The sequence below is a fragment of the Pseudophryne corroboree genome, chromosome 2, assembly GCF_028390025.1.
Source record: "Pseudophryne corroboree isolate aPseCor3 chromosome 2, aPseCor3.hap2, whole genome shotgun sequence".
Lineage (NCBI taxonomy): Eukaryota > Metazoa > Chordata > Amphibia > Anura > Myobatrachidae > Pseudophryne > Pseudophryne corroboree.
The window spans coordinates 630513949-630536902 of NC_086445.1; the positions used below are offsets into that span (position 1 = coordinate 630513949).

Here is a 22954-nt window from a genome sequence, read left to right on the forward strand (position 1 = left end):
AGTGTAACCGTAACCAACTGCAGATACAGCCCGCACTGGGACGGGCGCCCAGCATCCTCTACAGACTAAGAGAAAAGGATTTACCGGTAGGTATTAAAATCCTATTTTCTCATACGTCCTAGAGGATGCTGGGGATGCTTCAAGAACCATGGGGTTTACACCAAAGCTCTAGAACGGGCGGGAGAGTGCGGATGACTCTGCAGCACCGATTGACCAAACAAGAGGTCCTCCTCAGCCAGGGTATCAAACTTGTAAAACTTCGCAAAGGTGTTTGAACCCGACCAAGTAGCAGCTCGGCAAAGCTGTAATGCCGAGACCCCTCGGGCAGCCGCCCAGGAAGAGGCCACCTTTCTGGTAGAATGGGCTTTCACAGATTTCGGTAACAGCAATCCTGCCGTAGAATGAGCCTGCTGAATTGTATTACAGATCCAGCGTGCAATAGTCTGCTTGGAAGGACAAACAGAGCCACTGTTTTCCTAATCTGTGCCGTCCTAGCGACATAGATTTTCAAAGCTCTGACCACATCGAGAGACTTCGATTCCGCCAAGGCGTCAGTAGCCACTGCCACCACGATAGGCTGGTTTACGTGAAATGATGAAACCACTTTTGGCAGAAATTGCTGACGAGTTCTCAACTCTGCCCTATCAGCATGGAAGATTAAATAGGGGCTTTTGTGAGACAAAGCCGCCAGCTCAGATACCCGCCTTGCGGATGCCAAGGCCAACAACATGACTACTTTCCAAGTAAGGAATTTCAACTCAACCTTACGTAAAGGTTCAAACAATGTGGTATTGCAGTTCCTGCAATCTCATTGAAGATCCCACGGTGCCACAGGAGGCATAAATGGAGGTTGGATGTGCAGCACGCCTTTCACTAAAGTCTGAACTTCTGGAAGGGAGGCCAATTCTTTCTGAAAGAAGATTGATAAGGCCAAAATTTGTACTTTAATAGAGCCTAACTTTAGGCCCGCATACACACCTGCTTGCAAAAAATGGAGCAAGCGCCCCAGCTGGAATTCTTCCGTAGGAGCCTTCTTGAATTCACACCAAGACACATATTTCCTCCAAATACGGTGGTAATGCTTTGCAGTTACTTCTTTTCTAGCCTGAAGAAGTGTGGAAATGACTTCACTTTCGGGCTAGGATTTGGCGTTCAACCGCCATGCCGTCAAACGCATCCGCGGTAAGTCATGATACACGCACGGTCCTTGTTGTAACAGGTCCTCCCGTAGCGGAAGAGGCCAGGGATCTTCTATGAGCAGCTCCTGAAAATCTGGATACCAGGCCCTCCTTGGCCAGTCTGGAACAATGAGTATCGCCTGAACCCTTGTTCTTCTTATAATCTTTATCACCTTTGGAATGAGTGGAAGTGGAGGGAACACATAGACCGACGGAAACACCCACGGTGTCACTAGGGCGTCCACCGCTATTGCTTGAGGGTCCCTCGACCTGGAACAATATCTCTGAAGTTTCTTGTTGAGGCGGGACGCCATCATGTCTATTTGAGGAATTCCCCAACGACTTGTCACTTCTGCAAAGACCTCTTGATGAAGACCCCACTCTCCTGGATGGAGATCGTGTCTGCTGAGAGGAAGTCTGCTTCCCAGTTATCCCTCTCCTGGAATGAAAACTGCTGACAGAGCGCTTGCATGTCTCTCCGCCCAGCGAAGAACTTTTGTGGCCTCGGCCATCGCCGCTCTGCTCCTTGTTCCGCCCTGGCGGTTTATGTACGCCACTGCTGTTATGTTGTCTGACTGAATCAAGACGGGCAGACCGCGAAAATGTTCCGCTTGCAGAATGCCGTTGTAAATGGCCATTAATTCCACAATGTTTATGTGCAGACAAGCTTCCTGGCTTGACCGTTTTCCCTGAAAATTTCTCCCCTGTGTGACTGCTCCCCAGCCTCAGAGACTTGCATCTGTGGTCACCAGGATCCAATCCTGAATCCCGAACCTGCGTCCCTCCAGAAGGTGAGAACTGTGCAGCCACCACAGGAGGGAGATCCTGGTCCTAAAAGATAGGAGTATTTTCCGGTGCATGTCCAGGTGAGACCCGGACCACTTGTCCAACAGGTCCCACTGAAACACCCTGGCATGGAACCTGCCATACTGAATGGCCTCGTAGGCCGCCACCATCTTCCCCAGCAACCGAGTGCATTGAAGAATCGATACACTTGCTGGTTTCAGAATCTGTTTTACCATGTTCTGTATTTCCAGAGCCTTTTCCACTGGAAGAAAAACTCTCTGTAATTCTGTATCCAGAATCATGCCCAGGAACGACAGCCGTGTCGTCGGAACCAACTGTGATTTTGGCAAGTTTAGGAGCCAACCGTGTTGTTGCAGAAACGTCAGCGATACCGCAACATTTTTCATCAATTGCTCCTTGGATCTCGCCTTTATGAGGAGATCGTCCAAGTACGGGATAATGTGATTCCCTGCTTGCGCAGGAGAACCATCATTTCCGCCATAACCTTGGTGAAAATCCTTGGAGCCGTGGACAGACCAAACGGCAACGTCTGAAATTGGTAATGACAATCCTGAACAGCAAACCTCAGGTATGCCTGATGTGGAGGATATATGGGGACGTGTAAGTAGGCATCCTGTAATGTCGACCGACACCATATAATCCCCCTCCTCCAGACTGGAGATCACTGCTTGGAGGGATTCCATCTTGAATTTGAATTTTTTTTTGGAAAGAAATTGAGGGATTTTAGGTTCAGAATCGGTCTGACTGAGCCGTCCGGCTTCGGGACCACGAACAGACTCGAATAAAAACCCTCCCCCTGTTGTGACGGGGGTACCGTGACAATTACTTGATTTTGACACAGCTTTAGTATTGCAGCGCATACTACCTCCCTTTCTAGAAGAGAAGCTGGTAAGGTCGATTTGAAAAATCGGTGAGGGGGCACGTCTTGAAACTCTAATTTGTACCCTTGGGTAACTATTTCTAATATCCAAGGATCCAGTTCTGAGTGCACCCAAACCTGACTGAAGAGTTTGAGACGTGCCCCCACCGGTGCGGACTCCCGCAGAGGAGCCCCAGCGTCATGCGGTGGATTTGGTAGAAGCCGGAGAGGACTTCTGTTCTTGGGAACTTGCCACAGCCTGCGACCTTTTTCCCCTTCCTCTTCCTCTCGCAGCAAGGAAGGAGGACCCTCGTCCTTTTTTGTATTTATTGGGCTGAAAGGACTGCATCTGATAGTGCAACGTTTTCTTCTGTTGTGCAGCAACATAAGGTAAAAATTACGACTTACCCGCGGTAGCCGTAGATACCAGGTCAGTGAGGCCGTCACCAAACAAGACACTACCGTTAAACGGTAAAGACTCCATCGCCTTCTTAGAGTCAGCATCAGCATTCCATTGATGAATCCACAATGCTCTCCTAGCTGAGACTGCCAAGGCATTGGCCCATGATCCGAAAAGGCCATCCCTTACAGCTTCTTTTAAATATGCTGCAGCATCCCTGATATGACCCAGAGTCAAAAGCACGCTATCCCTGTCTAGGGTATCTATCTCAGATGACAAGTTATCTGCCCACTTTTCAATAGTGCTACTCACCCATGCCGAAGCAACGGCAGGCCTGAGTAGCGAACCCGTAGTGACATAAATGGATTTTAGTGTATTTTCCTTCTTACGATATGCAGGATCCTTTAGGGCTGCAGTGTCAGGAGACGGAAGCGCCACCTTCTTGGATAGACGCGACAGAGCTTTGTCTACCGTGGGGGTTGACTCCCACTTTTCCCTGTCCCCAGAAGGAAACGGATATGCCACTGGAATTCTTTTGGGAACCTGTACCTTCTTGTCAGGATTTTCCCAAGCCTTTTCAAAAAGAGCGTTCAGTTCATGAGAGGGAGGAAACGTTACCTCAGGTTTCTTTCCTTTATACATACAGACCCTAGTATCAGGAACAGCAGGGTCCTCTGTTATATGCAACATTTCTTTTATCGCCACAATCATGTACTGAATACTCTTAGCCAGTTTAGGATTCAATCTGGCATCACTATAGTCGACACTGGTATCCGTATCTGCTATCTGGTAGCCGTGTCGGTATCCGTAATGCTATCTGGGTAAATGCACGTTTCTGTGACCCCGAAGGGGTCTGAGCTTGTGACAATGCATCCTCCATGGATTTCCTCCATGTCTGGTTCTTAGACTCAGATTTATCTAATCTCTTAGTTAACCGAGCCACATTTGCATTCAAAACACTCAACATATTTACCCAATCAGCCGTCGGCGGTGCCGACACGGTCACTCCCACAGCCTTTTCTGTCCCCACTCCAGCCTCCTCCTGGGAAGAGCACTCAGCCTCAGACATGTCGACACACACGTACCGACACCCACAACCACACTGGGGCTATAGGAGACATACCCACAACAAAGCCTGTTCGAGAAACACAGAGGGAGTTCTGCCAGCTCACAACCCAGCGCCTATCCCGGTTCGGAAACGAGTAAAATACTGCCCAGACCTGTTAGCGCTTTTACTTTCAAATAATTAGCACCAAATCCCTTGTGCCCCCCCCCCCCGTTTTGCACCCTGTTACTTGTACAGCAGTGTAGGATGCCAGGCTCAGCGTCTCTGCCGCTTCTGTGAAGAGAAAATGGCGCTGGTCAGAGCTGTGAGGGCTAAGCCACGCCCCCTTAATGGCGCGCTTCAGTCCCGCTTAATTTTACATCTTTATACTGGCAGGGGGCTGGAGTTAGTGCACAGGCACTTTATACACTTCTGCCAGTCGCTATTTGAGGATTTATGCTGCCCAGGGCGCCCCCCATGCGCCCTGCACCCTGCAGTGCCATTCTGTATGTGGGAGCATGGCGCGCAGCGCGGTACCTCAAAAGCAGTCTTCTACCGTCACTGAAGATCTTCTTTTACTCACCCGGCTTCTTTCTTCTGGCTCTGCAAGGGGGGAGCAGCTAGGCGTACCAAGTGATCGGACCCTCTGGAGCTAATGGTGTCCAGTAGCCTAAGAAGCAGAGCCTTTGAACTCACAGAAGTAGGTCTGCTTCTCTCCCCTCAGTCCCACGATGCAGGGAGCCTGTTGCCAGCAGGTCTCCCTGAAATAACAAACCTAACAAAGTATTTTTTCTGAGAAACTCTGGAGAGCTCCTCAGTGTGCATCCAGTCTCACTGGGCACAGAATCTAACTGGAATCTGGAGGAGGGGCATAGAGGGAGGAGCCAGTTCACACCCCTTTTAAAGTCTTAAAGTGCCCATGTCTCCTGCGGATGCCGTCTATACCCCATGGTTCTTGAAGCATCCCCAGCATCCTCTAGGACGTATGAGAAAGCAACATTGTAAAGCGCAACGGAATTTGCTGCACTATATAAGAAACTGTTAATAAATAAATAAATAAATAAACATGTACTTCAATATCTGTTCCCTTTCCCAGATTAAAGTTAGATCATTTTTATGAAATATACCACTTTATCAAGCACTGAACTATAATTTAGTGTTCTAGTAATTCTCAGTTTTGAAAGATGATTTCAGATGAATTTCAAAGCAAAGTCTTCAAAAACTCATCTGGCATAGCAGCAGTACTTTATTTACAGTTTGTCTTTGGGAAGTGGACAACTTTCTGGGACTAACACAGATCAAGGCTTTAGCCAGTCACACACTATGGGGGTAATTCCAAGTTGATCGCAGCAGCAATTTTGTTAGCAGTTGGGCAAAACCATGGCCCTCATTCCGAGTTGTTCGCTCGTTATTTTCCTTCGCATCGGTGCGATTTTCCGCTAACTGCGCATGCGCAATGTTCGCACTGCGGCTGCGTCAAGTAAATTTGCTAAGAAGTTTGGTATTTTACTCACGGCATTACGAGGTTTTTTCTTCGTTCTGGTGATCGGAGTGTGATTGACAGGAAGTGTGTGTTTCTGGGCGGAAACTGGACGTTTTATGGGTGTGTGTGAAAAAACGCTGCCGTTTCTGAGAAAAACGCGGGAGTGGCTGGAGAAATGGGGCAGTGCCTGGGCGAGCGCTGGGTGTGTTTGTGACGTCAAACCAGGAGCGAAACTGACTGAACTGATCGCAGTGGCAGAGTAAGTCTCGAGCTACTCAGAAACTGCTAAGAAATTTCTATTCGCAATTTTGCGAATCATTCGTTCGCAATTCTGCTAAGCTAAGATTCACTCCCAGAGGGCGGCGGCTTAGCGTGTGCACTGCTGCGAAAAGCGGCTAGTGAGCGAACAACTCGGAATGAGGGCCCATGTGCACTGCAGGGGAGGCAGATATAACATGTGCAGAAAGAGTTAGATTTGGGTGGGTTATTTTGTTTCTGTGCAGGGTAAATACTGGCTGCTTTATTTTTACACTGCAAATTAGATTGCAGATTGAACACACCACACCCAAATCTAACTCTCTCTGCACATGTTAAATCTGCCTTCCCTGCAGTGCACATGGTTTTGCCCAACTGCTAAAAACAATTCCTGCTGCGATCAACTTGGAATTACCCCCGATGTAATTATCAGCCTGATTCGCAGATCATCAGTGGATCGGGCTGATAAATGATAGTCTATAGGTGCAACCGATCAGCAATGATTGGACAATTGGGAAAGAAAAATCTCCCAACATGCCCAAATGATTGGCTGCATCGCCTGTTCTTGCTTAAAATCCCAAATAAAGTGCATTTGTTTTTAAAACTGTGCTTGGATCTGGTCCTGGATTTTTACAGAAGCTGCAATGTCTTGTCCTATGTTCCACATATACCTATGCGTTTTGGTTGTCAGTGTAGTGACAGACCTTTGTGTCTTGTCCCAATAGCTCTTGCTCAGCTTCATGTATCTCTTCCGCAGGATCATAGCTGTACAGGGGAAGTAAATGATGTCTAAGTCGGTCCACTCTGGAACGGGGAGAAACATATGGCAGTTCAATAAAATACAATACATTAACCTGCCTGGTTTATAGAAACAAAAAGAAAAATAGTGCCCATACATTGTTCCAACCTGTTACATGATACAATAAAGGGAATTGTAGCAGGTGCTTCTATAGTAGGAGTAAGAAAGGGAAGCAGAGGTGTGTTTGGTAATTTTAACACCTGAGGTGGGACTGGAAATGTTGCCTCTTCCTCGCTTGCACAAGCACTGGAAGAACAGTTGTGTGCACTTTATAGTATTATCTTTCCCAAATAAGTAATTATCGCTCACTAAATTACACTTTGTATCAATAAAAATGCAATTATTTATATCAATTCCTTTCCACCTAATGTCCCCAAATGCATACAAACACCCCTAGACAAATATACGGGATGTGGTCGGGATCCCGGCGGTCAGAATGCCGGCAGCGCTGCCAGAGATATTCCCACTCCTGGGTGTCCACTACACCCATGGAGCGGGAATAGGACCTCGTTGCGTTCCCCCCATCCTGCCGGCATTATGGCGGTCGGTATCCCGGCATCGGTATTCTGACCGGCGGGATCCCGTACTCAACCCAAATATACTGTATACCATTATGAAAGGGAAGACTACAAGCAATGTAACATAGTATTTCTCTGGGTATATATGGCAATCTAATGCACACAACTTCTTTGTTGTTATTATTGCTATTACCTTTTCCTCTTCTTTACATACATGATCTGTAAGTGGAGAAAAAAATAAAATAAGAATTAACTCACCGGTAATTCTATTTCTCGTAGTCCGTAGTGGATGCTGGGACTCCGTAATTACCATGGGGAATAGCGGCTCCGCAGGAGACTGGGCACAACTATAAAGAAAGCTTTAGGTCTAACTGGTGTGCACTGGCTCCTCCCACTATGACCCTCCTCCAGACTTCAGTTAGGATACTGTGCCCGGAAGAGCTGACACAATAAGGAAGGATTTTGAATCCCGGGTAAGACTCATACCAGCCACACCAATCACACCGTATAACTCGTGATACAATACCCAGTTAACAGTATGATAACAACTGAGCCTCTCAACAGATGGCTCAACAATAACCCTTTAGTTAAGCAACAACTATATACAAGTATTGCAGACAATCCGCACTTGGGATGGGCGCCCAGCATCCACTACGGACTACGTGAAATAGAATTACCGGTGAGTAAATTCTTATTTTCTCTGACGTCCTAAGTGGATGCTGGGACTCCGTAAGGACCATGGGGATTATACCAAAGCTCCCAAACGGGCGGGAGAGTGCGGATGACTCTGCAGCACCGAATGGGCAAACTCTAGGTCCTCCTCAGCCAGGGTGTCAAACTTGTAGAATTTTGCAAATGTGTTTGACCCCGACCAAGTAGCTGCTCGGCAAAGTTGTAGAGCCGAGACCCCTCGGGCAGCCGCCCAAGAAGAGCCCACCTTCCTCGTGGAATGGGCTTTCACTGATTTTGGATGCGGCAGTCCAGCCGCAGAATGTGCAAGCTGAATCGCACTACAGATCCAGCGAGCAATAGTCTGCTTTGAAGCAGGTGCGCCCAACTTGTTGGGCGCATACAGGATAAATAGCGAGTCAGTTTTCCTGACTCCAGCCGTCCTGGAAACATATATTTTCAGGGCCCTGACTACGTCCAACAACTTGGAAGCCTCCAAGTCTTTTGTAGCCGCAGGCACCACAATAGGTTGGTTCAGATGAAACGCTGATACCACTTTAGGGAGAAACTGGGGACGAGTCCTCAATTCTGCCCTATCCATATGGAAAATCAGATAAGAGCTTTTACATGACAAAGCCGCCAATTCTGATACACGCCTGGCCGAAGCCAAGGCCAACAACATGACCACTTTCCACGTGAGATATTTTAAATCCACGGTTTTCAGTGGCTCAAACCAATGTGACTTTAGGAAATCCAACACCACGTTGAGATCCCAAGGTGCCACTGGAGGCACAAAAGGGGGCTGAATATGCAGCACTCCCTTAACAAAAGTCTGAACTTCAGGTAGTGAAGCCAGTTCTCTCTGGAAGAAAATCGATAGAGCCGAAATCTGGACCTTAATGGAACCCAATTTAAGGCCCATAGTCACCCCTGACTGTAGGAAGTGCAGGAAACGGCCCAGCTGAAATTCCTCCATTGGGGCCTTCCTGGCCTTACACCACGCAACATATTTTCGCCATATGCGGTGATAATGGTTTGCGGTTACTTCTTTCCTAGCCTTAATCAGCGTAGGAATGACTTCCTCCGGAAAGCCCTTTTCATTCAGGATCCGGTGTTCAACCGCCATGCCGTCAAACGCAGCCGCGGTAAGTCTTGGAACAGACAGGGCCCCTGCAGCAGCAGGTCTTGTCTGAGCGGTAGAGGCCATGGGTCCTCTGAGATCATTTCTTGAAGTTCCGGGTACCAAGCTCTTCTTGGCCAATCCGGAACAATGAGTATAGTTCTTACTCCTCTTCTCCGTATTATCCTCAGTACCTTTGGTATGAGAGGAAGAGGAGGGAACACATAAACCGACCGGTACACCCACGGTGTCACTAGAGCGTCCACAGCTATCGCCTGCGGGTCTCTTGACCTGTCGCAATACTTTTCTAGCTTTTTGTTTAGGCGGGACGCCATCATGTCCACCTGTGGCCTTTCCCAACGGTTTACAATCATTTGGAAGACTTCTGGATGAAGTCCCCACTCTCCCGGGTGGAGGTCGTGCCTGCTGAGGAAGTCTGCTTCCCAGTTGTCCACTCCCGGAATGAACACTGCTGACAGTGCTAACACGTGATTTTCCGCCCATCGGAGAATCCTTGTGGCTTCTGCCATTGCCGTCCTGCTTCTCGTGCCGCCCTGTCGGTTTACATGGGCGACCGCCGTGATGTTGTCTGACTGGATCAGTACCGGCTGGTTTTGAAGCAGGGGTTTTGCCTGACTTAGGGCATTGTAAATGGCCCTTAGTTCCAGAATATTTATGTGCAGGGAAGTCTCCTGACTTGACCATAGTCCTTGGAAGTTTCTTCCCTGTGTGACTGCCCCCCAGCCTCGAAGGCTGGCATCCGTGGTCACCAGGACCCAGTCCTGTATGCTGAATCTGCGGCCCTCTTGAAGATGAGCACTCTGTAGCCATCACAGCAGAGATACCCTTGTCCTTGGAGACAGGGTTATCAGTCGATGCATCTGAAGATGCGATCCGGACCACTTGTCCAACAGGTCCCACTGAAAGGTTCTTGCATGAAACCTGCCGAATGGAATCGCTTCGTAGGAAGCTACCATTTTTCCCAGGATCCGCGTGCAGTGATGCACCGACAACTGTTTTGGTTTTAGGAGGCCTCTGACTAGAGATGACAGCTCCTTAGCCTTCTCCTCCGGGAGAAACACTTTTCTCTGTTCTGTGTCCAGAACCATCCCCAGGAACAGTAGACGTGTCGTAGGGACCAGCTGTGACTTTGGAATGTTTAGAATCCAGCCGTGCTGTTGTAGCACTTCCCGAGATAGTGCTATCCCGACCAACAACTGCTCTCTGGACCTCGCCTTTATCAGGAGATCGTCCAAGTACGGGATAATTAAAATTCCCTTCTTTCGAAGGAGTATCATCATTTCGGCCATTACCTTGGTAAAGACCCTCGGAGCCGTGGATAGACCGAACGGCAACGTCTGGAATTGGTAATGACAATCCTGTACCACAAATCTGAGGTACTCCTGGTGAGGATGGTAAATGGGGACATGCAGGTAAGCATCCTTGATGTCCAGTGATACCATGTAATCTCCCTCGTCCAGGCTTGCAATAACTGCCCTGAGCGATTCCATCTTGAACTTGAATTTTTTTATATATGTGTTCAAGGATTTCAAATTTAAAATGGGTCTCACCGAACCGTCCGGTTTCGGTACCACAAACATTGTGGAATAGTAACCCCTTCCTTGTTGAAGTAGGGGCACCTTTACTATCACTTGTTGTGAATACAGCTTGTGAATTGCCTGTAACACTGCCTCCCTGCCTGAGGGAGTGGTTGGCAAGGCAGATTTGAGGAAACGGCGGGGGGGAGACGTCTCGAATTCCAGCTTGTACCCCTGAGATACTACTTGAAGGATCCAGGGATCCACCCGTGAGCGAGCCCACTGATTGCTGAAATATTTGAGACGGGCCCCCACCGTACCTGGCTCTGCCTGTGGAGCCCCAGCGTCATGCTGTGGACTTAGAGGAAGCGGGGGAGGACTTTTGCTCCTGGGAACTGGCTGTATGCTGCAGCTTCTTTCCCCTACCTCTGCCTCTGGGCAGAAAGGACGCGCCTTTATCCCGCTTGCCCCTATTGGGCCGAAAGGACTGTACCTGATAATACGGTGCTTTCTTTGGTTGTGAGGGAACATGGGGTAAAAATGTAGACTTCCCAGCTGTTGCTGTGGATACGAGGTCCGAGAGACCATCCCTGAACAACTCCTCACCCTTATAAGGCAGAACTTCCATGTGTCGTTTGGAATCTGTATCTCCTGTCCACTGCCGAGTCCATAACCCTCTCCTGGCAGAAATGGACATTGCACTAATTTTGGATGCCAGCCGGCAAATATCCCTCTGTGCATCCCTCATGTATAAAAGTGCGTCTTTTATATGCTCTACGTTTAGCAATATAGTGTCCCTGTCTAGGGTATCTATATTTTCTGACAGGGAATCTGACCACGCAGCAGCAGCACTGCACATCCAGGCTGAAGCAATAGCCGGTCTCAATATAACACCTGTGTGTGTATATATAGATTTCAGGATAGCCTCCTGCTTTCTATCAGCAGATTCCTTCAGGGCGGCCGTATCCGGAGACGGTAGTGCTACCTTCTTTGACAAGCGTGTGAGCGCTTTATCCACCCTAGGGGATGTTTACCAGCGTGCCCTATCCTCTGGCGGGAAAGGGTACGCCATTAGTAACCTCTTAGAAATTACCAGCTTTTTATCAGGGGAAGCCCACGCTTCTTCACACACTTCATTTAACTCTTCAGATGGAGGAAAAGCTACTGGTAGTTTTTTTTTTCCAAACATAATACCCTTTTTTGTGGTACCGGGGGTAACATCAGAAATGTGCAACACATTTTTCATTGCCTCAATCATGTAACGTGTGGCCCTACTGGAAGTTACATTAGTCTCATCGTCGTCGACACTGGAGTCAGTATCCGTGTCGACATCTGTGTCTGCCATCTGAGGTAGCGGGCGTTTTAGAGCCCCTGATGACTTTTGAGACGCCTGGGCAGGCACAGGCTGAGAAGCCGGCTGTCCCACATTAGGTATGTCGTCAAACCTTTTATGCAAGGAGTCGACACTGTCGCGTAATTCCTTCCACAGCACCATCCACTCAGGTGTCGACCCCGCAGGGGGGGACATCACGTTTACAGGCATCTGCTCCGCCTCCACATAATCCTCCTCATCAAACATGTCGACACAGCCGTACCGACACACCGCAAACACACAGGGAATGCTCTGACAGAGGACAGGACCCCACAAAGCCCTTTGGGGAGACAGAGAGGGAGTATGCCAGCACACACCAGAGCGCTATATAACACCGGGATCCCACTATAAAATAAGAATTTACTTACCGATAATTCTATTTCTCGGAGTCCGTAGTGGATGCTGGGGTTCCTGAAAGGACCATGGGGAATAGCGGCTCCGCAGGAGACAGGGCACAAAAAGTAAAGCTTTAGGATCAGGTGGTGTGCACTGGCTCCTCCCCCTATGACCCTCCTCCAAGCCAGTTAGGTACTGTGCCCGGACGAGCGTACACAATAAGGGAGGAATTTTGAATCCCGGGTAAGACTCATACCAGCCACACCAATCACACCGTACAACTTGTGATCTAAACCCAGTTAACAGTATGATAACAGCGGAGCCTCTGAAAAGATGGCTCACAACAATAATAACCCGATTTTTGTAACTATGTACAAGTATTGCAGATAATCCGCACTTGGGATGGGCGCCCAGCATCCACTACGGACTCCGAGAAATAGAATTATCGGTAAGTAAATTCTTATTTTCTCTATCGTCCTAGTGGATGCTGGGGTTCCTGAAAGGACCATGGGGATTATACCAAAGCTCCCAAACGGGCGGGAGAGTGCGGATGACTCTGCAGCACCGAATGAGAGAACTCCAGGTCCTCTTTTGCCAGGATATCAAATTTGTAGAATTTTACAAACGTGTTCTCCCCTGACCACGTATCTGCTCGGCAGAGTTGTAATGCCGAGACCTCTCGGGCAGCCGCCCAAGATGAGCCCACCTTCCTTGTGGAATGGGCCTTAACCGATTTAGACTGTGGCAGGCCTGCCTCAGAATGTACAAGTTGAATTGTGTTACAAATCCAACGAGCAATCGACTGCTTAGAAGCAGGCGCACCCAACTTGTTGGGTGCATACAGTATAAACAGCGAGTCAGATTTTCTGACTCCAGCTGTCCTGGAACATATTTTCAGGGCCCTGACAACTTCTAGCAACTTGGAGTCCTCCAAGTCCCTAGTAGGTGCAAGGCACCACAATAAGCTGGTTCAGGTGAAACACTGACACCACCTTAGGGAGAGAACTGGGGACGAGTCCGCAGCTCTGCCCTGTCCGAATGGACAAACAGATATGGGCTTTTTTGAGAAAAAACCACCAATTTGACACTCGCCTGGTCCAGGCCAGGGCCAAGAGCATGGTCACTTTTTATGTGAGATGCTTCAAATCTACATATTTGACTGGTTTTAAACCAATGTGATTTGAGGAATCCCAGAACTACGTTGAGATCCCACAGTGCCACTGGAGGCACAAAAAAGGGGTTTGTATATGCAATACTCCCTTGACAAACTTCTGGACCTCAGGAACTGAAGCCAATTCTTTCTGGAAGAAAATTTACAGGGCCGAATTTGAACCTTAATGGACCCCAATTTGAGGCCCATAGACACTCCTGTTTGCAGGAAATGCAGGAAACGACCGAGTTGAAATTTCTTTGTGGGGCCTTCCTGGCCTCACACCACGCAACATATTTTCGCCACACGTGGTGATAATGTTGTGCGGTCACCTCCTTTCTGGCTTTGACCAGGGTAGGAATGACCTCTTCCGGAATGCCTTTTTTCCCTTAGGATCCGGCTTTCCATCGCCATGCCGACAAACGCAGCTGCGGTAAGTCTTGGAACAGACATGGTACTTGCTGAAGCAAGTCCCTTCTTAGCGGCAGAGGCCATAAGACCTCTGTAAGCATCTCTTGAAGTTCCGGGTACCAAGTCCTTCTTGGCCAATCCGGAGCCATGAGTATAGTTCTTACTCCTCTACGTCTTATAATTCTCAGCACCTTAGGTATGAGAAGCAGAGGAGGGAACACATACACCGACTGGTACACCCACAGTGTTACCAGAACGTCCACATCTATTGCCTGAGAGTCTCTTGACCTGGCGCAATACCTGTCCCGTTTTTTGTTCAGACGGGACGCCATCATGTCCACCTTTGGTATTTCCCAACGGTTTACAATCATGTGGAAAAAACTTCTCAATGAAGTTTCCACTCTCCCGGGTGGAGGTCGTGCTGAGGAAGTCTGCTTCCCAGTTTCCATTCCCGGGATGAAAAACTGCTGACAGTGTTATCACATGATTTTCCGCCCAGCGAAAAGTCCTTGCAGTTTCTGCCATTGCCCTCCTGCTTCTTGTGTCGCCCTGTCTGTTTACGTGGGCGACTGCCGTGATGTTTTTCCCACTGGATCAATACCGGCTGACCTTGAAGCAGAGGTCTTGCTAAGCTTAGAGCATTATAAATTTACCCTTAGCTCCAGTATATTTATGTGGAGAAAAGTCTCCATACTTGATCACACTCCCTGGAAATTTTTCCCTTGTGTGACTGCTCCCCAGCCTCTCAGGCTGGGCTCCGTGGTTACCAGCATCCAATCCTGAATGCCGAATCTGCGGCCCTCTAGAAGATGAGCACTCTATAACCACCACAGGAGAGACACCCTTGTCCTTGGATATTGGGTTATCCGCTGATGCATCTGAAGATGCGATCCGGACCATTTGTCCAGCAGATCCCACTGAAAAGTTCTTACGTGAAATCTGCCGAATGGAATTGCTTCGTAGGAAGCCACCATTTTTACCAGGACCCTTGTGCAATGATGCACTGTTTTTAGGAGGTTCCTGACTTGCTCGGATAACTCCCTGGCTTTCTCTTCCGGGAGAAACACCTTTTTCTGGACTGTGTCCAGAATCATCCCTAGGCACAGCAGACGTGTCGTCGGGATCAGCTGCGATTTTGGAATATTTAGAATCCACCCGTGCTGATTGTAGCAGTATCCGAGATAGTGCTACTCCGACCTCCAACTGTTCCCTGGACTATGCCCCTATCAGGAGATCGTACAAGTAAGGGATAATTAAGACGCCTTTTCTTCGAAGAAGAATCATCATTTCGGCCATTACCTTGGTAAAGACCCCGGGGTGCCGTGGACAATCCAAACGGCAGTGTCTGAAACTGATAGTGACAGTTCTGCACCACGAACCTGAGGTACCCTTAGTGAGAAGGGCAAATTTGGGACATAGAGGTAAGCATCCCTGATGTCCCGGGACACTATATAGTCCCCTTCTTCCTGGTTCGTTATCACTGCTCTGAGTGACTTCATCTTAATTTGAACCTTTGTAAGTGTTCAAAAAAAAATTTTTAGAATAAGTCTCACCTAGCCTTCTGGCTTCAGTACCACAATATAGTGTGGAATAATACCCCTTTTCTGTAGTAGGAGGGGTAATTTAATTATCACCTGCTGGGAATACAGCTTGTGAATTTTTTCCCATACTACCTCCTTGTCGGAGGGAGACTTGGTAAAGCAGACTTCAGGAGCCTGCGAAGGGGAAACGTCTCGACATTCCCATCTGTACCCCCGGGATACTACTTGTAGGATCCAGGGGTCCTGTACGGTCTCAGCGCCATGCTGAGAACTTGTCAGACGCGGTGGAACGCTTCTGTTCCTGGGAATGGGCTGCCTGCTGCAGTCTTCTTCCCTTTCCTCTATCCCTGGGCAGATATGATCTTATAGGGACGAGAGGACTGAGGCTGAAAAGACGGTGTCTTTTTCTGCAGAGATGTGACTTAGGGTAAAAAACGGTGGATTTTCCAGCAGTTGCCGTGACCACCAGGTCCGATGGACCGACCCCAAACAAGTCCTCTTCCTTTATACGGCCATACTGTGCCGTTTGGAATCTGCATCACCTGACCACTGTCGTGTCCATAACATCTTCTGGCAGTTATGGACATCGCGTTTATTCATGATGCCAGAGTGCAAATATCCCTCTGTGCATCTCGCATATATAGAAATGCTCTATAGTCAATAAAATACTGTCCCTGTCAAGGGTATCAATATTTTTAGTCAGGGAATCCGACCAAGCCACCCTAGCTCTGCACATCCAGGCTGAGGCGATCGCTGGCCGCAGTATAACACCAGTATGTGTGTATATACTTTTTATTATATTTTCCAGCCTTGTCAGCTGGTCCTTGAGGACGGCCCTATCTATAGACGGTACCGCCACTTGTTTTGATAAGCGTGTGAGCGCCTTATCCACCTTAAGGGGTGTTTCCCAACGCGCCCTAACTTCTGGCGGGAAAGGGTATACCGCCCATAATTTTCTATCGGGGGGAACCCACGCATCATCACACACTTTATTTAATTTATCTGATTCAGGAAAAACTATGGTAGTTTTTTCACATCCCACATAATACCCTCTTTTGTGGTACTTGTAGTATCAGAAATACGTAACACCTCCTTCATTGCCTTTAACGTGTGGCCCTAATAAGGAATACGTTTGTTTATTCACCGTCGACACTGGATTCAGTGTCCCTGTCTGTGTCTGTGTCGACCGACTAAAGTAAACGGGCGTTTTAAAAACCCTTGACGGTGTTTTTGAGACGTCTGGACCGTACTAATTGTTTGTCGGCCGTCTCATGTCGTCAACCGACTTTGCAGCGTGTTGACATTATCACGTAATTTCCTAAATAAGCCATCCATTCCGGTGTCGACTCCCTAGAGAGTGACATCACCATTACAGGCAATTTGCTCCGCCTCCACGCCAATATCGTCCTCATACATGTCGACACACACGTACCGACACACAGCAGACACACAGGGAATGCTCTATACGAAGACAGGACCCACTAGCCCTTTGGGGAGACAGAGGGAGAGTCTGCCAGCACACACCAAAAAGCGCTATATATGACAGGGATAGCCTTATGATTAAGTGCTCCCTTATAGCTGCTTTTATATTAATATATATATATAGCCATTTATTTTGCCCCCCCTCTCTGTTATACCCTGTTTCTGTAGTGCAGTGCAGGGGAGAGACCTGGGAGCCTTCCTGACCAGCGGAGCTGTGACAGAAAATGGCGCCGTGTGCTGAGGAGATAGGCCCCGCCCCTTTTCCGGCGGGCTCGTCTCCCGCTATTTAGTACATTTAGGCAGGGGTAAATATCTCCATATAGCCTCTGGGGCTATATGTGAGGTATTTTTAGCCTTTTTAAAGGTTTTCATTTGCCTCCCAGGGCGCCCCCCCCCAGCGCCCTGCACCCTCAGTGACTGCCGTGTGAAGTGTGCTGAGAGGAAAATGGCGCACAGCTGCAGTGCTGTGCGCTACCTTAAGAAGACTGCAGGAGTCTTCAGCCGCCGATTCTGGACCTCTTCTTGCTTCAGCATCTGTGAGGGGGCCGGCGGCGTGGCTCCGGTGACCATCCAGGCTGTACCTGTGATCGTCCCTCTGGAGCTTCATGTCCAGTAGCCAAGAAGCCAATCCATCCTGCACGCAGGTGAGTTCACTTCTTCTCCCCTCTGTCCCTCGTTGCAGTGACCCTGTTGCCAGCAGGAATCACTGTAAAATAAAAAACCTAAGCTAAACTCTCTAAGCAGCTCTTTATGAGAGCCACCTAGAATTGCACCCTTCTCGGCCGGGCACAAAAATCTAACTGGCTTGGAGGAGGGTCATAGGGGGAGGAGCCAGTGCACACCACCTGATCCTAAAGCTTTACTTTTTGTGCCCTGTCTCCTGCGGAGCCGCTATTCCCCATGGTCCTTTCAGGAACCCCAGCATCCACTAGGACGATAGAGAAATGAGTGTTTTCCCTTATAGCTGCTTTTTTATATAATATAATATATATATATATATATCCTGCGCCTAAATTTAGTGCCCCCCCTCTCTTTTTTTACCCTTCTGTAGTGTTCAGACTGCAGGGGAGAGCCAGGGAGCTTCCTTCCAGCGGAGCTGTGAGGGAAAAATGGCGCCAGTGTGCTGAGGGAGATGGCCCCGCCCCTTTTTCGGCGGACTTTCTCCCGCTTTTTCTGGAATACTGGCAGGGGTAATTTTACATCTATATAGCCTCTAGGACTATATATGATGTAGATTTGCCAGCCAAGGTGTCATATATTGCCCTCAGGGCGCCCCCCCCCCCAGCGCCCTGCACCCATCAGTGACCGGAGTGTGAGGTGTACATGAGGAGCAATGGTGAAGACCGAAGTCTTCTGCCGCCGATTTTCCGGACCTCTTCGTGCTTCTGGCTCTGTAAGGGGGGCGGCGGCGCGGCTCCGGGAACGAACACCAAGGTCGGGTCCTGCGGTCGATCCCTCTGGAGCTAATGGTGTCCAGTAGCCTAAGAAGCCCAAACTACCACCTGTTAGGTAGGTTCGCTTCTTCTCCCCTTAGTCCCTCGCTGCAGTGAGTCTGTTGCCAGCAGATCTCACTGTAAAATAATAAACCTAAATATACTTTCTTTCTAGGAGCTCAGGAGAGCCCCTAGTTTGCATCCAGCTCAGCCAGGCACAAGATTCTAACTGAAGTCTGGAGGAGGGTCATAGTGGGAGGAGCGAGTGGACACCAGTTAGACCTAAAGCTTTCTTTATAGTTGTGCCCAGTCTCCTGCGGAGCCGCTATTCCCCATGGTCCTTACGGAGTCCCAGCATCCACTTAGGACGTCAGAGAAATGGGAATTTGTTAGTATAAAACAGTGTTACCAGGACAGGTGCATTGAAGGTGAAAGCTGTGTGTACAGTGCAGGAACACTAAATGTACCAAAGGAAAATGTGGATTCCTAGCAGAGTTTGTATGGTCAGTACAGGGTAGTTGTGAGGATCAGTACAGGGTAGCAGGGTATTTCTGAGGGTACAGTACAGGGTAGCAGGGTAGTTGTGAGGTTCAATACGGAGTAGTTGTGAGGCTCAATACAGGGTATCAGGGAAGTTGTGAGGGTCAGTACAGGGTAGCAGAGTAGTTGTGAAGGTCAGTACAGGGTAGCGGGGTAGTTGTGAAGGTCAGTACAGGGTAGCGGGGTAGTTGTGAGGGTCAATACAGGGTAGCAGAGTAGTTGTGAGGTTCAGTACAAGGTAGCAGGGTAGTTGTGAGGTTCAGTATAAGGTAGCAGAGTAGTTGTAAGGGTCAGTACAAGGTAGCAGGGTAGTTGTGAGGTTAAGTACAAGGTAGAAGGGTAGTTGTAAGGGTCAGTATAAGGTAGCAGGGTAGTTGTGAGGTTCAGTACAAGGTAGCAGGGTAGTTGTGAGGTTCAATAAAGGTTAGTTTTGATGGTCAGTACAAGGTAGCATGGTAGCTGTGAGGGTCAGTACAATGTAGCAGGGTAGTTATGAGGCTCAATACAGGGTAACAGGGCAGTTGTGAGGGTCAGTAGATAGTAGCAGAGTAGTTGTGAAGGTCAGTACAGGGTAGCAAGGTAGTTGTGAGGTTCAGCAAATGGTAGCAGGGTAGTTATGAGGCTCAATACAGGGTAGCAGGGTACTTTTGAGGGTACAGTACCGGGTAGCAGGGTAGTTGTGAGGTTCAATATGGAGTAGTTGTGAGGCTCAATACAGGGTAGCAGGACAGTTGTGAAGGTCAGTACAGTGTAGCATAGTAGTTGTGAAGGTCAGTACAGCGTAGCAAGGTAGTTGTGAGGTTCAGTAAAGGGTAGCAGAGTAGTTGTGAAGGTCAGTACAAGGGTAGCGGGGTAGTTGTGAGGGACAGTACAGAGTAGCAGGGTAGTTTTGAGGTTCAGTACAAGGTAGCAGGGTAGTTGTAAGGGTCAGTACAAGGTAGCAGGGTAGTTGTGAGGTTCAGTACAAGGTAGCAGGGTAGTTGTAAGGGTCAGTACAAGGTAGAAGGGTAGTTGTAAGGGTCAGTACAAGGTAGCAGGGTAGTTGTAAGGGTCAGTACAAGATAGCAGGGTAGTTGTGAGGTTCAATACAGGTTAGTTTTGATGGTTAGTACAAGGTGGCAGGGTATTTGCGAGGGTCAGTACAATGTAGCAGGGTAGTTATGAGGCTCAATACAGGGTAACAGGGTACTTTTGAGTGTACAGTACAGGGTAGTTGTGAGGTTCAATACGGAGTAGTTGTGAGGCTCAATACAGGGTAGCAGGACAGTTGTGAAGGTCAGTACAGTGTAGCAGAGTAGTTGTGAAGGTCAGTACAGAGTAGCAAGGTAGTTGTGAGGTTCGGTACAAGGCAGCAGGGTAGTTATGAGGTTTAATACAGGGTAACAGGGTATTGTAAAGGTATTGGGGTAGTTGTGAGGGTCAGTACAGAGTAGCAGGGTAGCTGTGAGGTTCAGTACAAGGTAGCAGGGAAGTTGTAAGGGTCAGTACAAGGTAGCAGGGTAGTTATGAGGCTCAATACAGGGTAGCAGGGCAGTTGTGAGGGTCAGTAAAGGGTAGCGGGGTAGTTGTGAGGGTCAGTATAGAGTAGCAGGGTAGTTGTGAGGTTCAGTACAAGGTAGAAGGGTAGTTGTGAGGGTCAGTACAGGGTAGCAGGGTAGTTGTGAGGGTCAGTACAGGGTAGCAGGGTAGTTGTGAGGGTCAGTACAAGTTAGCAAGGTAGTTGTGGGGGTCAGTACAAGTTAGCAGGGTAGTTGTGGGGGTCAGTACAAGTTAGCAGGGTAGTTGTGGGGGTCAGTACAGGGTAATTGTGAGGGTCAGTACAGGGTAGCAGGGTAGTTGTGAGGGTCAGTACAGGGTAGCAGGGTAGTTGTGAGGGTCAGTACAAGTTAGCAGGGTAGTTGTGAGGGTCAGTACAAGTTAGCAGGGTAGTTGTGAGGGTCAGTACAAGTTAGCAGGGTAGTTGTGGGGGTCAGTACAAGTTAGCAGGGTAGTTGTGGGGGTCAGTACAAGTTAGCAGGGTAGTTGTGGGGGTCAGTACAGGGTAATTGTGAGGTTCAGTACAAGGTAGCAGGGTAGTTGTGAGGTTCAGTACAAGGTAGCAAGGTAGTTGTGAGGGTCAGTACAGGGTAGCAGAGTAGTTGTGAGCGTCAGTACAGGGTAGCAGAGTACTTTTCAGGGTACAGTACAGGGTAGCAGGGTAGTTGTGAGGTTCAGTACAAGGTAGCAGGGTAGTTGTGAGGGTCAGTACAGGGTAGCAGGGTAGTTGTGAGGGTCAGTACAGGGTAGCAGAGTGAAAGATAAATGCAGTGATACTGTACATGAGAAAATCATACAAAACAGTCCTGGGATTTGAAAGAGTAAAGAAGAAAGAAAGTGGAGTTTTAGCACTCACCACAGCCACAACTACACCAAGCACAGTGATAAGGAAGAAAGGAACCAGAACAATCCCTCCCATTGAATCAGCATTCATATCACTTGATCCAGAATCCGTGGAGTTACTCATGGCAGCAGTGAGGGGAGCATGAGGGTGATAAAGAGAATGTGCCGCAGCAAACAATCTAACACAGAGAGAAGTAGCAAAAATTAGTTTAATATCATTATATAAACCACCCGAATCACATGCAGTGCAAATGTGACAATCTAATACCTAAATTAATGAATTGACCAATGTGTAATAGGAGGCAGCCTACCATACACAAAACGGGGAAATAGTGGGACAACAAAATTATATTCTGAAAAATATTTTACTAGCTTTAATAATGAATGTTGCATATAATAAGAAAGACAAAATGTATTCATAGAGGTGCAAGGGAAAACTTGCAATTTTAGCATTACCACAACCAGTGGTACCAAATTCACCACAAATGAGAATCATAACACATTATTGCTCTCCTTGCATAGGACAGTGAGCCCCAAAATTAATTGGAATTAAAAGTATGCAAAAGTTATGTAAACGCATTTCCTGTGAAGGATCTGTCTGGAAGGCAACTCATACGTGAGTTATAGACGATTTTATGAATTCTGGAATACAGTGCCTTATAGATTTGTTTAAGTTAGAATAATAAACAAATCAGTCTGGAGGGATTCGGTATGATACACCGATGGGTGGGATGCCGGTGGTCAAAATACAGACAGCGGTATCCCGTCCATCAGAATCCCGAGAAAGTAGCCTAACCCTAACCCTCCCTTCCCCGCTGCCTAACCCTAACCTCCCCTTGTAAGTGCTTAACCCTAGCCCCCCCTCCCTAACCATCCCATTCCCATCCCTGCACTCTAACCCCCCTTTTAATGCCTAAACATAACCTCAGCCCCTCCCCGTGGCCGGACGCGAGTGTGTCCCGCTAAAAGACCGTTCAGGATTCCAGGAATCGGTATTTTGACGCCTGGCTCCCGAGCGCTGTCTGGCTTTTGATGCCAGCATTATGCTGCTGTTCAGGGATTCCGGCGTCAGTATATGGGCTGCCAGGATCCAGTCTGGCGGTATTTTAACTACATTCCGTCTGGAGGGGTGCACCAGAGATAATCTTGCCGTGATACAAAATAACTGGCCGAATTTACTAAAAATATCTTTAAAAAACAAACAAAAACAAAACACTGTGCAGTGAGCCCAGTGATAATTACGCCAGCTTTGGCTGGCGTAATAACAGGGCTCACTGCAGATTGTGTACTTTTGTACAGCTTTCTCTGCCCGTCGACCCGGCAGCGGTGATGTCGGCAGTGGCGCATGCGCAGCAGGACCCGGTCATTTGCGGATCAACGCAGTTATTTCGCTTGTGTGAAAGGTTCAACCCGGGTAGAAATTCCTGGGTCTCTGACCCTGGTAGATTTCTGGGTCGAAGTCCCGGGAATTTCAACCCGAGTTGACCCTTTCACACAGAAAAAGGACCAGTGTTTATCGGCAAATTACCGAGTAGAACTGCTTCACCCGGTATTTTCATTTTCTGTGAAAAGGGTGTATAAATGTGAAATGTGGAAAAACAATCCCTACATAAATGGTTAATTGAATACTACAAACCAA

General features: G+C 48.3%; 1 protein-coding gene across 3 annotated transcripts in view; it reads right to left on the reverse strand.

The window, feature by feature from the left end:
* The window catches only part of SMIM29 (small integral membrane protein 29), a 100553-nt gene that overhangs the window by 38016 nt on the left and 39583 nt on the right, over window positions 1-22954 (reverse strand). For 2 of the 3 annotated variants that reach the window (XM_063954871.1, XM_063954868.1), the window contains exons 2-4: window positions 21329-21494; window positions 7538-7563; window positions 6732-6831 (exon numbers count right to left, since the gene is read on the reverse strand). In XM_063954871.1, coding sequence (XP_063810941.1) covers window positions 6732-6831; window positions 7538-7563; window positions 21329-21439 — 237 coding nt within the window. In that variant the 5' untranslated portion in view covers window positions 21440-21494. Of the gene's footprint in view, window positions 1-6698; window positions 6832-7537; window positions 7564-21328; window positions 21495-22954 lie in introns of all 3 variants that reach the window. The other variant, XM_063954872.1, reaches the window with a different exon arrangement.